The following is a 16086-nucleotide window of genomic DNA, read 5'->3' on the forward strand; positions in this document are numbered from 1 at the left end:
TTACTTTACAGCTCACAGATTAATCTCTTGTAAATAAATGCACGACTATAACATTCTCTTTGTCTCCTTCCAGGTCTTGTGTGAAAGTCATTTTTTTTATGCACATAAACGTTTAAGGCGACTTTTTATTCTCGGTGTTGGACTCGTTATTAAATCTCAAGCATAGAATTAAAAAGCAAACGCTCTCAGCTCTAAACCTGCCTCCTACTAAACACAGAAATCATGAAAAGCTTCTAAAAAATATATTTTTTTTTTGATAACTGGCTCATTTATTGTTGAAAAAGTTGTTTTTAATTGACTTGTCTTTCCTGGGGCTGTTTATTGTCAGCGGAGGATTAATCCCTGTTTCTAGTATTTCATTTAAACAGCATCGTGGTTTTTATTTCAGCCTTTGTATTTTCCATTATTGTGTCTCTACCCTCATGCCTTTTTAAAAAATGTAACGTTAGCATAGCATAGAGACACAATGAATGGAAACACAGCTGCAATAAGGCAGAATTCTTCTTTAACATCAGATTAATTCATCAAAATAAATGATAGAAAGACTGTAAATGACCTCCAGATGTAGCTTTAGCACTTTTTCTTTGCTTCTGTGTTTCTTTGCATTGTTAGCATGCTAACATTTTACATAGTTTGACCAATTTTTTTTACCATGCTGTTGTTTTGTTCAGATTTTAGCCCCTGAGTAATGCTTTATCATGCTAACATTAGCATGCACGTTATTCTCCCGATTACAGACGTATCAGAAAAGTTGAGTTGCTTTTACTGAGCCAGAGGACATCTTCAAAAGTAAAAAAATAAAACGCTGGAATGGATAAGACTGTTCGTTAACAAATCAAGTTAATTAAAGCAGCGGCTGTAAACGAGCAGGGGCGACGCTGAGGCTGCAGGATCCTGGAGACGTTTATGGCACCGGAGGAGGAGGAGCTGCTGTCTGAGTCAACTTTAACCCTCCTATTATTTCACATTCACCAACAGTTTGTCCACAGGGTCAGTTTGACTCCAGAAAATCATTACACTTAAAAAATCATTTTAAAAAGTTTAAGTGTCGGGTAATTTATGTTCGTTGACTCATTAAATATGAAGCAAAGAAATGATGTTAATCATATATTTAAAGACGTTGAGGCCAAACTGACCCAGAGATAAATAATAGGAGGGTTAAAAAGCAAAAAAATAAATAAACATTTCAAAATGTGCCCATGCTTATCAGGGGAAACAGTGAGAAGCAGCAGGGATTATGGGAAATGTAGTCAGCAGTAAGAGGTGGCTGATTGACACTGAGCACCTTTTAGACGTGGGAATGTGGCTGCAGAGGTTCGACTGGACGTTATTTACGCTCCAGTCCGGTGTCTGGTCCTGGGTCAGCGCTGCTGCTGCTGTTACCTCTGCAGTGACTTTTTAATCCAATCAGGGTGATTATCCAGGCGGTTGCCGGGCAGAAAATTGACCAGGACACAGGAAATGTGCAGACGCAGACATCTGCTTCCTTCGTGACGGATCAGCATTTACATCGTAGCACCTGGAAGAAAAGAGGAAGGATTAAAATAGTACGACCAAAGAGGAAGAAAATTTGTATTTCGAAACTACAGAAGTGTTCAAAGAACGGAAACCAAATTTAAACCAGTGAAAACATATAGAAAGGGAAGATTTTTACATGGTACAGAAATAAAGAGGGTGTTTGATCATCACTATTACTGTTATTCATGTTTTTGGTAATTTTGTGTCATCTTTATTCATGTTTGTATGTTATTCAGTTAGTAGTAGTAGTCGTCATATACTGATAGGAAGCAAAGTATCGACTAAGAAGAGGGTTTGCGTATTATTATTATATTTTTTATATTTTGTCACTGATTTCCTGGTTTGATTAATATTTTTTTTATATATTTTTCTATTTATTTGATTCTACTCTTGAAATATCTGAATCTGTGTTACGACATGTGAAACTGAAACTAACTCCTCAAAAGCTACTATCAGCTGGGGTGCTAGGAAGGGCTACAATTAGCTCGGAGGCTACGAAGAGCTACTATCAGCTGAGAGGCCAGGAAAAGCTACAGTTAGCTGAGAAGCTAGGAAAAACTACTAATAGCTGGGAGGCTAGGAAGCTAAAAAAGGCTACTGTTAGCGGGGAGGATAGCAAGAACTACTTTTGGCTGAGAGGCTAGTAGGCGCTAATATTAGCTGGGAGGCTAGAAGGAGCTAATATTTTCTGAAAGGCTAGGAAGTGCTAGAATTAGCATGGAGGCTAGGAGGAGCTACTGTTAGCGTGGGGGCTAATGGATGTAAAGCACCCACCAGCATGAGGTCCACAGGCCACGCTGAAAGACGTCCACAAACTAACGGCCATCAGGAACGTGGCTATGAATCCAAACACCTACAGAAACAACACACGTAAAGAATGAATCGCCTCAACTTCACACACGAAAACAGACTTGAATCATCACAACACAGACTCATTAAGAAAAGGTCTGAACGTTTCTCTGGAACAGATTCAGATCAACGTCTTTATCAGAGAAGAGCTTCCTGTGTAATCAGAGGCAGGACAAAGGGGCCGGGACGTGGGGGGGAGGGGGGACGAGGGGGACGCGGGGGACGGGGGGACGGGGGGACGGGGGGGAGGGATACGCACCGAGCCCACCACCAGAGCCGACACTCCTCCACTCTTCACGGCGGCCACGATGGAGGCGATCAAGAGGAGGACGCTGCCCACCGAGTAATGGAAGAACTCCTGAAACACACCCAGCACAAGAGACCCGATATGACACCGTTACCATGGAGACCCGATATGACACCGTTACCGTGGAGACCATGTGTGTTTATATCAAGACATCAGTCACTGTAGAGCTACATTAATGGAGGCGTACAAGAGGAATTAGGAGAAGAAGAAGAAGAAGAAAAGTAGAAGAAAAATACAAGACAAACAGTAGAAGAAGGAGGAGAAAAAAGGTAGAAGAAAAGTAGCAGAAGAAGAAGTAGTTGCATCTCCTCCATGTTCGTGTCCAGTCCTGAATTGGTAGAGTAGAAGAAGACGACTAAGATGTCTCCATGTGGACTCTGTGTTTCCACGGTTACCAGTCACTATCATTATAGGAGATCGGCTGTTTGGTTGTGATCAGCTGTTAGATTGTGATCAGCTGTTAGGTTGTGATCAGCTGTTAGGTTGTGATCAGCTGTTCGGTTGTGATCAGCTGTTTGGTTGTGATCAGCTGTTTGGTTGTGATCAGCTGTTTTGTTGTGATCAGCTGTTAGATTGTGATCAGCTGTTAGATTGTGATCAGCTGTTAGGTTGTGATCAGCTGTTCGGTTGTGATCAGCTGTTCGGTTGTGATCAGCTGCTCGGTTGTGATCAGCTGCTTGGTTGTGATCAGCTGTTCGGTTGTGATCAGCTGCTTGGTTGTGATCAGCTGTTAGATTGTGATCAGCTGTTCGGTTGTGATCAGCTGTTCGGTTGTGATCAGCTGCTTGGTTGTGATCAGCTGTTAGGTTGTGATCAGCTGTTTGGTTGTGATCAGCTGTTCGGTTGTGATCAGCTGTTTGGTGTCAGACTCACCGTCAGGGGCCAGTTGATGCAGGGCATCTTCCCCTGGAGCCTGAACAGGTGCATGAGGAGGAAGAGGAGAAAGGCCACGAAGAACCACAGCGCCACCACCTCAAAGAACTGGAACGCCGCCCAGCTGGGCCACCCCCGGGCACAGTGGACGCACAGGAAGGCCACCAGGAGGGCCAGCTGGACGGGGGACGGGAGACAAGAGATGAGATGGGATGGAGACAAGAGACGGGACGGGGGACGGGATGGGAGACAAGAGACGGGAGACAAGACACAGAATTTAGACAAGAGACGGGAGAAAAGAGACAAGAGACAGGACGGGATAAGAGTTGGGGAAAAAAGACAAGAGATGGGCAAAGAAATGAGACAGGAGACAAGAGATGGGACAACAGACAAGAGATGGAGACAAGAGACGGGACAGGATAGAGACAAGGGATGGGACAAGACAGAGGAGACAGAGACAACTCATCAAACGTGATGTAAAGAGGACTCGTCTCCTACTTTAATTTAATCTGCTCTAATTTCCTGCTGTTTATCTCTACTAACAAAACTATAAAAATTAAATTTAAAATTAAAATTAAAATTAAATGGGGGGGGGGGGGGTTGTCTCCGCCCAGGGGCCCCGCTGCCCCCTCAGCCGCCCCTGCTGAACTCCACCCATTCACATGAAAACACTAACAGCATTAACTCCTCATTAATTCATTATTTCATCAGCTCTAATTAGCTCCATCTAGCTCCAGTCCCGTGACCGTCCGAGCGGACGGACACACCCGGGCATCGAGGCGCACAGCTCGGCCACGGTCCCCGCGAGGAGCCGGACTCTCTCTCACCGTCTGTCCGATCTTCAGCAGCCCCGGGATGGTGCGGGTGTAGCCCGTGTTCAGGAAGCCGTCCCCGGACGTCCTGGTGGTGGTGGTGGTGGTCGTGATGACGGTGTGGGACATGTTGACGGTAAAAGAGTCGGTGGAGGGTTTTTATTAAAGTTGTGAACCGCAGCGGAGTCACCGGAGACGTTTGAGTCCGAGTCCACCGCCTCCGTTAAGTTACACCGGATCAGCACGACCGGTTCCGGGAGGGGACGTCCAAATAAAAGCCCCGGGGCCAAACTAAAATAAATCCATGTAGAGATGAACTGACTTTTTGTCTGATTTATTTATATAAATATATAAACAAATAAAAATGAGAAACTAATGTTTAAATTAAATTCAGAAAAAAAGGGTTAAAATCATGATTCCAACTTTAATTTCAACTTTATTCTCTAATGATCAGATGTTACAATCCCTTATAACTTTTAAACATTTAAACATTCTTTTAAACATTAAACAACTCACTCTTCAAATCCTCATTTCAAACTCCTTATAATCCCGTTTCCCTCTGATCCACGGTCTTGTAATTTTCTGTTTGTGTGTTTTTGTTGTGTTTTTGTGGCTTGTTTTTAATGAACGGCGAGTACCGAAAATAAAACATGTTGTTATTGTTACTTAGTGGTTAATTAATTCCTCAATCTACACTCAAAAGGCACGTTTGTTCTATTGTTTAATTTGATTAAATGCTACTATTTTTCCTTCATTGCACCAGTTATTCATTCCCATGCTTCTGTGTGCTTTTATTGTATACATCGTATTTTATTTACTCATTTTATTTACTGGATCTTAGATTTCTGACATCTGAGAAAAAACAAAAGTAATATAATTCTCTGAATTCTCTAAAAACTAATTGTAAAGAGATTTCTGACTTTAAAAAGTTAAAAGCCTAAAAACAAATGATAAATGCTTCTTTAAAATAATTTGTGGCCTTTAATCTCAACCTCAGAATTAATTTTCAGCTTAAAAAGGTCAATAATGTCAGGTGGTGTATCTGGTATTCCTCCAGTTCACTCAGTTTCAGTGAGAAATGTGGACATAAAAAACCACTGAGACCTAGAACTAAACAGAAACTCCACTTCTTTTTCTTAGTAAATGTCCAGTTGTTCATTACATGCTTCATAATAGTGCAGGTAATTAAATGTAAATACTTTCTTAAAGTTTAACTTTTTGTTCATTTTAGTTCATCTTGTGCTTTTATTTTGTAGGGAACATCCTGTGTGTGCAGCTTCCTGGAGTCTGAGAGTCTGAGGCTTGACAGGAGATGGTGGTGGGGGTGTGGTCTCTGTCAGGAAACACTGCAGCAGCTCAGAGACACACAGGAGGACATGTGTCTTCATCTAGAGGACATGTCCCTCACATCAGACCTGAGACACGGGGACTCTGATCTGAGGCTTAAAGTAGGAGACCTACCTCAGACCCAGGTTCAGGTTCAGGTTTAGATCCAGTCTGGAGGGTCTGTTGGTGTTAGTCTCTGAGTCCTGAGCTGCTGCTGGAACCAGCTCTTGAATTTTTGACTAAAATCTCTCAGAGCTCTCATCAATAATTCAGATAATTCAGAGAGCAGCTTCAGAAACATTAAACCGAGAGGGACACAGAGATAGAGATAGATGGATGGAGGGATGGAGGGAGGGAAGGAGGGAAGGAGGGAAGGAAGGAGGGAAGGAGGGAGGAGCTCAGCTCAAATCTAAGTTCAGCTCAGGTTCAGCTCCAGAAACTAGAACCAGGTTTAAGAGTCAGACCTGGGCAGAGATGTAATAAAGTAGAACTCTAATGCTGTATCAAAACAATATGTAGTTCATTTTATAATTCTGTATATTTTCAATATATATATTTTTAGTATTAGTGTTTTAACTTCAGCTGTATATTTTGTAAACAATACCTTCTTTGCACTATTTTGTACAGCTCTCCGATCTCATTATACGCTGTATAATGACAATAAAGGGCATTCTATTCTATTCTATTCTATTCTACCTGTTCTTTACTGGAGGATTAGTTATTCTCCTACTTCAACTTTTACTTCACTACATAGTTTTACTCTGATACATTTTTGCATCGTTACTCGTTACACCATTGACCTTTCACAAAACCCCGCCCCCAATGCTGCCATTGTCCAATCAGACATCAGAGCAACCGTTACTATGTAAAGGTCCGTTGAGATGCCGACCTCCGACAAACTAAATGTTGAAGCGTGTGGTCGGACACTAGGAAGCCCAGAGTTTGGATCAGGAGCCTGAAGTGGATCCCACCGTGTGGAAGGACCCACTCCTGCTACATGAACAAGGAAACACGCGTCTGCTCCAAGGTGAGGCTAGAAAGGGAGGAAGCCATAGTGAGAGGGATAGCTAGTTAGCTAACTCTGAGCTAACAAGACGCTCATACATAAAAACTGTTTATCAAAGTTATGGTTACTGTGGGAGAGTATTGGTAATATTAACTTAATGTTAGCTAGCTATCTAGCTAGTTATTTAGCTAGTTAGCTAGTTAAGTTCACCTTAGCTAGCTAACTTTAGCTGTAGCATTGTTCGTCAGTTTAAAGTTGAACATAACGTCCCAACAGGTCATTTCAGTCAGAATCAGAAAAGACTTAATTACCAAGTAGGTTATGTTTGTATAGTCTTGGTGTTTGTTATATAAAAAATATAGAATATGATAAAATAAAATAAATCGTAACTATATACACACTAAAATATACAACAAAATATATTCACTGTACAATACAACATAAGGAACTCATTTTATTTTCATCTGTCATGTACCATGTTGTGAAATGGAAATGGCTGCTGGTTGGATTAGAGGTCCTGGGGTCTCAGATTATGGTTTGGTTGTATTTCCCCCTTCGTTGCATATTTTAACCTTGATCTGGAGGCAACGGTCCGACTCCTCTGACTGACACTAAAATGACTTTTATGCTGCTCATGGATGTTCCCCTGAAAGAAACAGCAAAACGGAGCAACAAGGATTATTTGTTGTAATATTTCACAGGCGAGAAGAAGTTTTATATTATTTAATTGTTATGAATGTGTTGAATTTGATGTATCTCTAAAGCGAATATAAATTAAACTAGGGTTTTACTAGTATTACTAGAATTACTAACCACTGTATGTAACTATATTAAGTAGGTCGTTGTTTCTAATAAATCAGTTTCAACATTAACGTTAACTGCTAACGTATGTTATGTGTCTGAATTGTAGCTAAACAGAACCCAGCGTTGTTCAGATGGAGTTGATTTTTCCTTTAAAGTGTGTTATAAATAAAATCTATTGTTATTATTATTATCATTATTATTATTATTATCATCATTACATGTTATTTCATCATATCAGGAATTGTATTATTCTTCTTAAATGCGTTATTGTTATTGTTGTATTTCTATTGTTATATATCAATATGTTGTGATATGCGAACAAATAGCTTTTCAATGGTGTCGCACACTGTCTGCATTTTTAATTGAACCAGTCTATATTGTGTCGTAAATATATGTCTGACATTCATAATAAACCAAACGGACTGAAAATCAGTGGTAAATTCAGTGAGTGATGATGATTTTAATCGCTGATAGACCTCTGGCTCCGTTCACTGATACAGGAAGTGGACACAGCGTCACCCTGAACCTGAAGGTGGTGGAGGTGGCGTCTGTGTATCTATGACGAAGACAGATTGGCAGCTATGGCCTTTCACAGCTTAAGTCGACTCCATGTACACGAACTCTGCTACAGCCAAAAGAACTGTGAGTGTCCTTTAGGGTTAACGTTTGAAATAATATAAACCATGGTATTCAAACTTTTTACCACTTTCTTTAATAACTATATAACACAATACCTGTAAGTTTACCTTCAGTACTAAATATTAAACTACTTGCAATACCTGAGTACAAACAAGTTGAATACTTTAGTACTTCTACTTAAATGTGGTGGTTAAACACTACAACTTCTACTCAAGTCACTTTTTTGATGGAGTACTTGTACTTTCACTAAAGTCTGGGTCTCTAGTACTTTATACGTGTCTGGACCTGGGATCATGTTGGATTATTTCTCAGTTGGAGCTTCTGATTGAAGTAATCTTTTTGTCTCAAAACAGAAACTACAGCTCAGCTCTGTCCACATCATTTACCTGAAAGCAGCTAAAGGTATTTATTTCTTTGTCAGTTTCATTTATAAAGATAATTTAACCCATATAATGTGTTAGACAGCTGCACACATCTGCTGTGTTAGCAGGTCAAAATTGACCCATGACTAAATCCATCCTAAAATTGTCCAAAAAAAAAAGTTTATCACCCCATATCTATGCATTCATATCCACATAGGTTGTGGATTAAAATGTTATTTTTTGGCCAATTTTAATCTGACAAAGAATGTAAATTCTAAAACATTTCCTATGCTTCATGGGTTCAGGCAACTCAGAATATTCTTGGAGGCTCATATTTGACCCATAACGCACTTTCTTTTTTAGAGACTTTCAGAATTTACTAAAATGGTGAAAAATGATTTTGCTCTGTTAAAATATCTGTTCTTGGATATATCGTGAAGCCTTATCCTCATAAACATTCATCTGGTTCTTCTTTAACTGTACTTATCATAACCGTGGTTTTTCTCTCAGTAAAGTTAAGAAAGTTTAAAACCACTCAAGATTAGAGACGCAGTGTCAAACTGTCTTCGTCCACCACAGATATGTCTTAAATATTGTTATTCATTTCCATGGAGATGTAACAACAACTGCTTCACACCTACAACCACATCCTGTGGCTACAACATGGTTAAAGTCACATCGACTCTTTCACACATGCAGCAACAGGAAATGAAGTTGAAACCTGCAGCAGCTCCAGGATTCAAACGTTCAAAACACCCGAACTCGGTTTGTCCAAACGAGTCCGACCAGAGGACACAGGGACACGGGGACACGGTCCATGTCAGACCGACCAGGTGTGTCCGCTGGGTTTGAGGAGTCAAAAAACCGCAGGTGGAAACCTCAGCACCACAAAACCATCTCACCACACCACAGCGGAGGGTTTAGAGCTCTGAGCTCTGTACATCTGAAAATACACAGCTTCCTGAAATAAGGCAAAAAATGAGATGAGGAGATGCTAAACATGGTCCAGGAGCTCAGATGGACACAAGATGATGACGTCCTCCTCTTAGTGGGTGCAGAATTGAGTTTATACCAAATATATCAGATCTAAACTCTTACCCCTGGACCCACTAATGGTCCGTCCACTGTGACTGACCCTGAAGATGCCACTGCTGTCCACATACTTTTGGCTGTTATTTGGTCTGATTGATGGATTGATTTGGACCAGAACCGGAGGACAGAACCGAAGGTGTAGAGTAGTGAAAGTCGAGCTCTGGCTCCTCCTACTGGATGAGAAGAGGAATTAAACCTCAGGCACCAATACGGACAATTATTTATTTTTTTTTTGTCCATGATTTTTCCCTTCACAGATTCCTGACAATGACGGACAATGCCACCACCCACTATGGGCTGCTTTCAGTGAGCAGAGCAGCTCATTTAGTGGTGGACCACGATCACTGACCTGCTAGTTTTTTAATGATCTATTTATCTATCTGATGTGAAAGCAGTTACTGGTACTAAAATGTCACTTTTACTTGTAAAGATCATTTTTACACCAACATGCCTCTGTAGAGTTGCAAAAGTTGGTAACACTTTCTATGAAGGTTGTGTTTATAATGACCTATGAATGCACTCATAATATTTTATAAGGTGTCTATAAAGCATTATAATGGTCATTATTACCATCTATACATATTCACAAGTCGTCATAACCAACTTCATGATGCATTATGAACTGGTTATGAATGATTATCATTTTAATCTGAAAAGTGCATTATATTTATGTCAATATCTGCCTAGTCACTTGTTAGTTTTATGATGCATCATAACTACTTTGCTTTGCTAAATGTGTATAGTGATGCATAATGAGTTTTGACTTCTACTATAGTCCTTTATATCTGTAGCTATAAGTATATGTAATAAAGTCATAATAATGTACACATCTCCCTACAGCATACAGTTATAAACAGCTATGCAATATCATAAGTGCTGTTTGTCAGCTCTAAGTAAAGTGACAAGAATATGACACTATTATTAACAGATATAAGTTACTATGCGTAATTAAAAGGTGCAATGAACTAAGTCCTGAGTCTGGCATCTTTACCCCATATGTACAATATTATAAATGACTATGTTAATATCATAGGTGTTATTTGTCATCTTAAGGTAAAGTAGAGCAAATGAGGTGTTGTTATAAATAGATATAAGATTATTATAAACAAATCTATCTTGGGTCATTATGAACGTTTTCCATATGCATGCTAGTCTTTTAAATGATGTGATGCAGACATACAACCTGTGTGAAATCATATAACAGTAAATAGGCCAACAGCCCAACAGTAGCCACCAAGCGACCTAATTATTGAAATTTGCAAAACACCCAACTTCCCCCTAATCAAAATATACCTACTTAGAACTCATGTACATTGTATTTTCTTATATCAAGCATGTGTGATCCATGATTTCTAGCCAGTACTGCCACTCTGTAACTTTCAGGTGTTGCCATGATGCCGCCAAACATCCACTTTCAAGGTCTGCCATGCAGCCTCCCAGCATCATTACACACTGACAGACACACTACAAGACAGTAATAAAGACAAAATATTAAGACAAACACACACACACACACACACACACACACACACACAGACGGACAGATAGAAAGACGGATAGAAAGATTGAGATGTGGCTCTGGTGCCTTTGGGTTGGTGAGGTGATTCAGGGTCAAAGGTCAGGAGATGGTTTGACAGCAACTACAAGAAGAACAGAGGCAAATCTTTAGTGCTCTAGCTGCGTTTGTTTTTATGCAGAAAGGTTTGATTGAAAACACATAAACAGATCACGTTTGTTTCTAAATCAATACAGAAGGTTTAAAGCAGCCTAATGAGACATTATGTTATCATGCAGGCAGCGCAGATTACCCGTAGGTGGCTTAAGCTAGCTAGACGAAAGTTACAAGACACGACTAGTTTTCCCTCACAAGTTAAATCATTTTCGTGTTCTTGCGTTTAATGATTGAAACCATTCGAAATCATTGCTTTATTATGTAAACCAGGTGCCTCATGTAAGCACAGTAAGGCATTAGCTCACAAAACACTAGCAGGACAGAGACACATCCTACCTGTCCTGGAGAGGGCTCAGCAGAGAAAGGGCAGAAAAGCCACTTTACGATACAGTCAATCCTTTACAACAGTGGGTGGAGCTTGGGGAGGGAGGGAGGTGGGTGGGGTCAGAGGTCAGTGGTCATGGACTAAGGAATGACATTTCTACAATAATAATAATATTAATAATAATATTAATAAGAACGATATTAAAATAATATCTGACGGCATTCCCAGTGTAGCGGTGCCTTGCCGTACATGGGAAAAATGAATGAGGACATTTCTAGCGTCCCTGTATAAAGAAGCGGTTAAATCCCAACCCGGTCTCACGGTGGATGTGAAACTGTCACGAAAATTAATCTATTGTTTGGTGCCTGCCAATTATACATCATGTATCGTTTTTCACTTTGGTTAACTATTTAGACTAGATTTGTAATGGTCTTATTTCGGTTTTTAATGTAAAGTCAATGTTGCAGCAGATTTCGGCACTTTGAGATTCGAAAAAAAATGTCTATTTATTATATCGGTTTCTTTATATGGGGTCGCTAGAAATGTCCACATTTATTTTTTCCCATGTACGGCAAGACACCACTACGCTGGCAATGCTGTCAGATATCATTTTAATATGGTTCTTATTAATATTATTATTAATATTATTATTATTGTAGAAATGTCATTCCTTAGTTCATGACCACTGACCTCTGACCCCACCTCCTTCCCTCCCCAGCTCCACCCACTGTCATAAAGCATTGACTGTATCGTAAAGCGGCTTTTCTGCCCTTTCTCTGCTGAGCCCTCTCCAGGACAGGTAGGATGTGTCTCTGTCCTGCTAGTGTTTTGTGAGGTAATACCTTACTTTGCTTACACGAAGCACATGGTTTACGTATTAAAGCAATGATTTCGAATGGTTTCAATCATTAAACGCAAGAACACGAAAACGATTTAACTTGTGAGGGAAAACTAGCCGTGTCTTGTAACTTTCGTCTAGCTAGCTTAAGCCACCTATGGGTAATCTGCGCTGACTGCATGATAACATAATGTCTCATTAGGCTGCTTTAAACCTTCTGTACTGATTTAGAAACAAACGTGATCTGTTTATGTGTTTTCAATCAAACCTTTCTGCATAAAAACAAACGCAGCTAGAGCACTAAAGATTTGCCTCTGTTCTTCTTGTAGTTTCTGTCAATCTCCTGACCTTTGACCCTGAATCACCTCACCAACCCAAAGGCACCAGAGACACATATCTGTCCTTCTATCCGTCTGTCTGTCTGTCCGTCTGTGTGTGTGTTTGTCTTAATATTTTGTCTTTATTACTGTCTTGTAGTGTGTCTGTCAGTGTGTAATAATGCCGGGAGGCTGCAGACTTTTAAAGTGGATGTTTGGCGGCATCATGGCAACACCTGAAAGTTACAGAGTGGCAGTACTGGCTAGAAATCATGGATCACACATGCTTGATATAAGAAAATAGAATGTTCATGAGTTCTAAGTAGGTATATTTTGATTAGGGGGAAGTTGGGTGTTTTACAAATTTCAATAATTAGGTCGCTTGGTGGCTACTGTTGGGCTGTTGGCCTATTTATTGTTTAATGACCCAAGATAGATTTCAGTGGCACGGTGAGTTTTGTTCCAATGATAACCACCAGAACATAGTATAGGACCACGCCGTGCCATGTTTGTGGCCTGTTTCACGTGTTTCATGTGTTTTTGTAATGTGCTCAGAGCATTGATGATCATTAAACACCAAATATAAAGTGAACTAAATGCATTCCTTTGTCTTAACTGTCCAGGCTCTCATTTCATTGTGCCTCATATTTGTTTATAATAATCTTATATCTATTTATAACAACACCTCATTTGCTCTACTTTACCTAAAGATGACAAATAACACCTATGATATTAACATAGTCATTTATAATATTGTACATATGGGGTAAAGATGCCAGACTCAGGACTTAGTTCATTGCACCTTTTAATTACTCATAATAACTTATATCTGTTAATAATAGTGTCATATTCTTGTCACTTTACTTAGAGCTGACAAATAGCACTTATGATATTGCATAGCTGTTTATAAGTGTGTGCTGTAGGGAGATGTATACATTATTATAACTTTATTACATATACTTATAGCTACAGATATAAAGGACTATAGTAGTAGTCAAAACCCATTATGCATCACTATACACATTTAGCAAAGCAAAGTAGTTATGATGCAGTAGTTATGATGATGTGACTAGGCAGATATTGACATATTTATAATGCACTATTCAGATTAAAATTATAATCATTCATAACCAGTTGTCATAATGTATCATGAAGTTGGTTATGATGACTTGTAAATATGTATAGATGGTAATAATGACCATTATGATGCTTTATAGACACCTTATAAAACATTATGAGTGCATTCATAGGGCATTATAAATACAACCTTCATAGAAAGTGTTACCCAAAAGTTGTATTTTGTCATTTTAATCCTCCCTTTTCACAAAGGTCACCATCTCTTATGGCAGAAACATCGCCATGAGACTATTTCTAAATAAAAGTGACGTTTTGCATCACTGTAATTTAGAAATAGTCTCACCAGTTTTTAACTCAAGTCTTGAAAGTAGACAAAGAGAACCCAGTCACACACATGAAAAACAATTATTAATCATTAGTTCAAATCTGTGAGGTGTAAAAGTATGTGAATCCCTTAAGGTTTGTGGTAACAGCTGATCAGTGTCTACAGCAGCTTGGAGAAATCTGATCCCAGATCAGAACCAGTTGAGTTGTGAGATGTTGGTGGTTTCCTCTCATCAACTGATGCTACAACATTTCTACTGGACTCAGGACTTTGACTTGTTCCTAAACATTCATCTTGTTCTTCTTTAACATCTTGTCGACAAAACAAAAGTGTTTTATGATCACTTACGCTGATCAGTTGTTACAGCACATTACACATTTAGAATCATCCTGTTTATCTCTAACTGATCTGATTCACTGGTAAAATCTTCACTGGGAGTTTATCCACAGTGTCAATGAATGGAAACATCCTCTCAGTGAAAGTGTGTGTGAAGGTGTGTATGTGTTTGTTAGTATCAAGATCAGAGAAGGACAGATTTCCTCTGTTCCAGTCCAGATTCACTCTGATCCTCTGGAGCTTTTTCTTTACTGAGAGAACAGTGGAAGGAGCTGGTGGTGAATCTATTAAATATTTACCTTCATGGAACCATATTCCCCACCATCCAGACTCTACTTTTCCCTTCCTCTGGACAGACTCTGCTAACACACCCAGTGCCCACCTTGTATTATCTCCAACCTCAACATCCCAGCTGTGAGTCCCTGAGTTAAAGCCCTCAGAGCCCAGGACAGACCAGTAATAATCAATCCTCTCTGGATTATCAGGAAGTTGTTGTTTATCTCCTTCTCTCACACTTGTCAGATCTTCAGACAGGATCAGATCTGGATGAGCAGTGTTTGGATCCAGAATGACAGGAGTGTAGGAGACCAGGTCCTTCATGTTGTTCCAGATGTTGAAGGCCAGGTTGCCCAGATGTTTGGCCTGGTCTATCAGAGCTCCTGAGGGCAGCTGTGGATCATCCAGCAGGGGGCAGCGCTGGACTCTTTCTACTGCAGCCTTGTAGTTGTTGAGGAATGAGACGTCTTCAGCTCTCAGCTCCTCCTCTGTGGCTCTGACTGTGTCTGAAAGAGCTGCTATCTCTCTGCTCAGAGCCTCCATCTTCTCCTTCATCATCTGACTCTTCTGCTCCTCTTCCTCCCTCAGTGCAGCCATCCTGGCCTCCTCTTCCTCTGCTAGAAACTGGTGAAGCTTCTTGAACTGCTCCTTAATCTGCCTCTCTGTGTGTCGGGCCTGGACCTTGATGTGTTTTTCTGTTTCATCATACTTCACTTTAACTTCTTCATAAACCTTTAACTTCTCCTTTAAAGGCTCCAGAGTTTCCTGAAGGTTCTTCTTGTGCTGTGGTGCAGCTTCATCGATGGGTCTGAATCTGTGGTTGGAGTGTTTTTCTGAATCTCTGCAGACGAGACACACTGGCTGCTGATGGTCCAGACAGAAGAGTCTGAGTTTCTCAGAGTGCAGACTGCAGAGAGCCTCTGGAGATCTCTGATCTCTCTCCTGTAAGAAGGACTCACACAGGTTCCTCAAGGCCAAGTTTAAAGGTGGATCATTCTTTGAAGATCTTCTCTTACAAACTGGACACTGGTGTAATGGTTTGTCTCTCCACCAGTTCTTCAGACAGACTTTACAGAAGCTGTGGCTACATGACAGAAGAACAGGATCTCTGAAGACCTCCTGACAGACTGGACAGCAGAGATCCTCCTCTGATCTGGAAGCCATTTAGTCTCTGAGTGAAGCTGGAACACAGCAGAGACAAAGTCCAGTCAGTCATGTCTCCTCCATCTTCTACTAACTTCCTGTTTCTGGTCAAACTCACCTTCAGTGTGTGGAGAGTCAGCAGCTTGAAGCAGCAGTGTTGTAGTTTCCACTTTTCTCTCCTGTAACTGG

The 16086-nt window shown here is 40.2% G+C and overlaps 2 protein-coding genes across 2 annotated transcripts; both read right to left on the bottom strand.

The window, feature by feature from the left end:
• Nucleotides 1–234: 234 nt before the first annotated feature.
• Nucleotides 235–4605, bottom strand: cmtm7 (CKLF-like MARVEL transmembrane domain containing 7). Its single transcript, XM_047597620.1, has 5 exons — nucleotides 4375–4605; nucleotides 3548–3724; nucleotides 2627–2725; nucleotides 2293–2371; nucleotides 235–1519 (listed from the first exon to the last, which is right to left on the bottom strand). The coding sequence occupies exons 1-5, from the start codon at nucleotides 4486–4488 to the stop codon at nucleotides 1506–1508; spliced, it is 483 nt and encodes a 160-aa protein (XP_047453576.1). The 5' UTR covers nucleotides 4489–4605; the 3' UTR covers nucleotides 235–1505.
• A 9505-nt stretch (nucleotides 4606–14110) lies between these two features.
• Nucleotides 14111–15927, bottom strand: LOC125016509 (nuclear factor 7, brain-like). Its single transcript, XM_047599031.1, has one exon. It carries the CDS (start codon nucleotides 15916–15918, stop codon nucleotides 14542–14544), a length of 1377 nt encoding a protein of 458 aa, XP_047454987.1. The 5' UTR covers nucleotides 15919–15927; the 3' UTR covers nucleotides 14111–14541.
• Between the last annotated feature and the right edge of the window lie 159 nt (nucleotides 15928–16086).

This window comes from Mugil cephalus, chromosome 11, assembly GCF_022458985.1.
Source record: "Mugil cephalus isolate CIBA_MC_2020 chromosome 11, CIBA_Mcephalus_1.1, whole genome shotgun sequence".
Classification (NCBI taxonomy): Eukaryota; Metazoa; Chordata; class Actinopteri; order Mugiliformes; family Mugilidae; genus Mugil; species Mugil cephalus.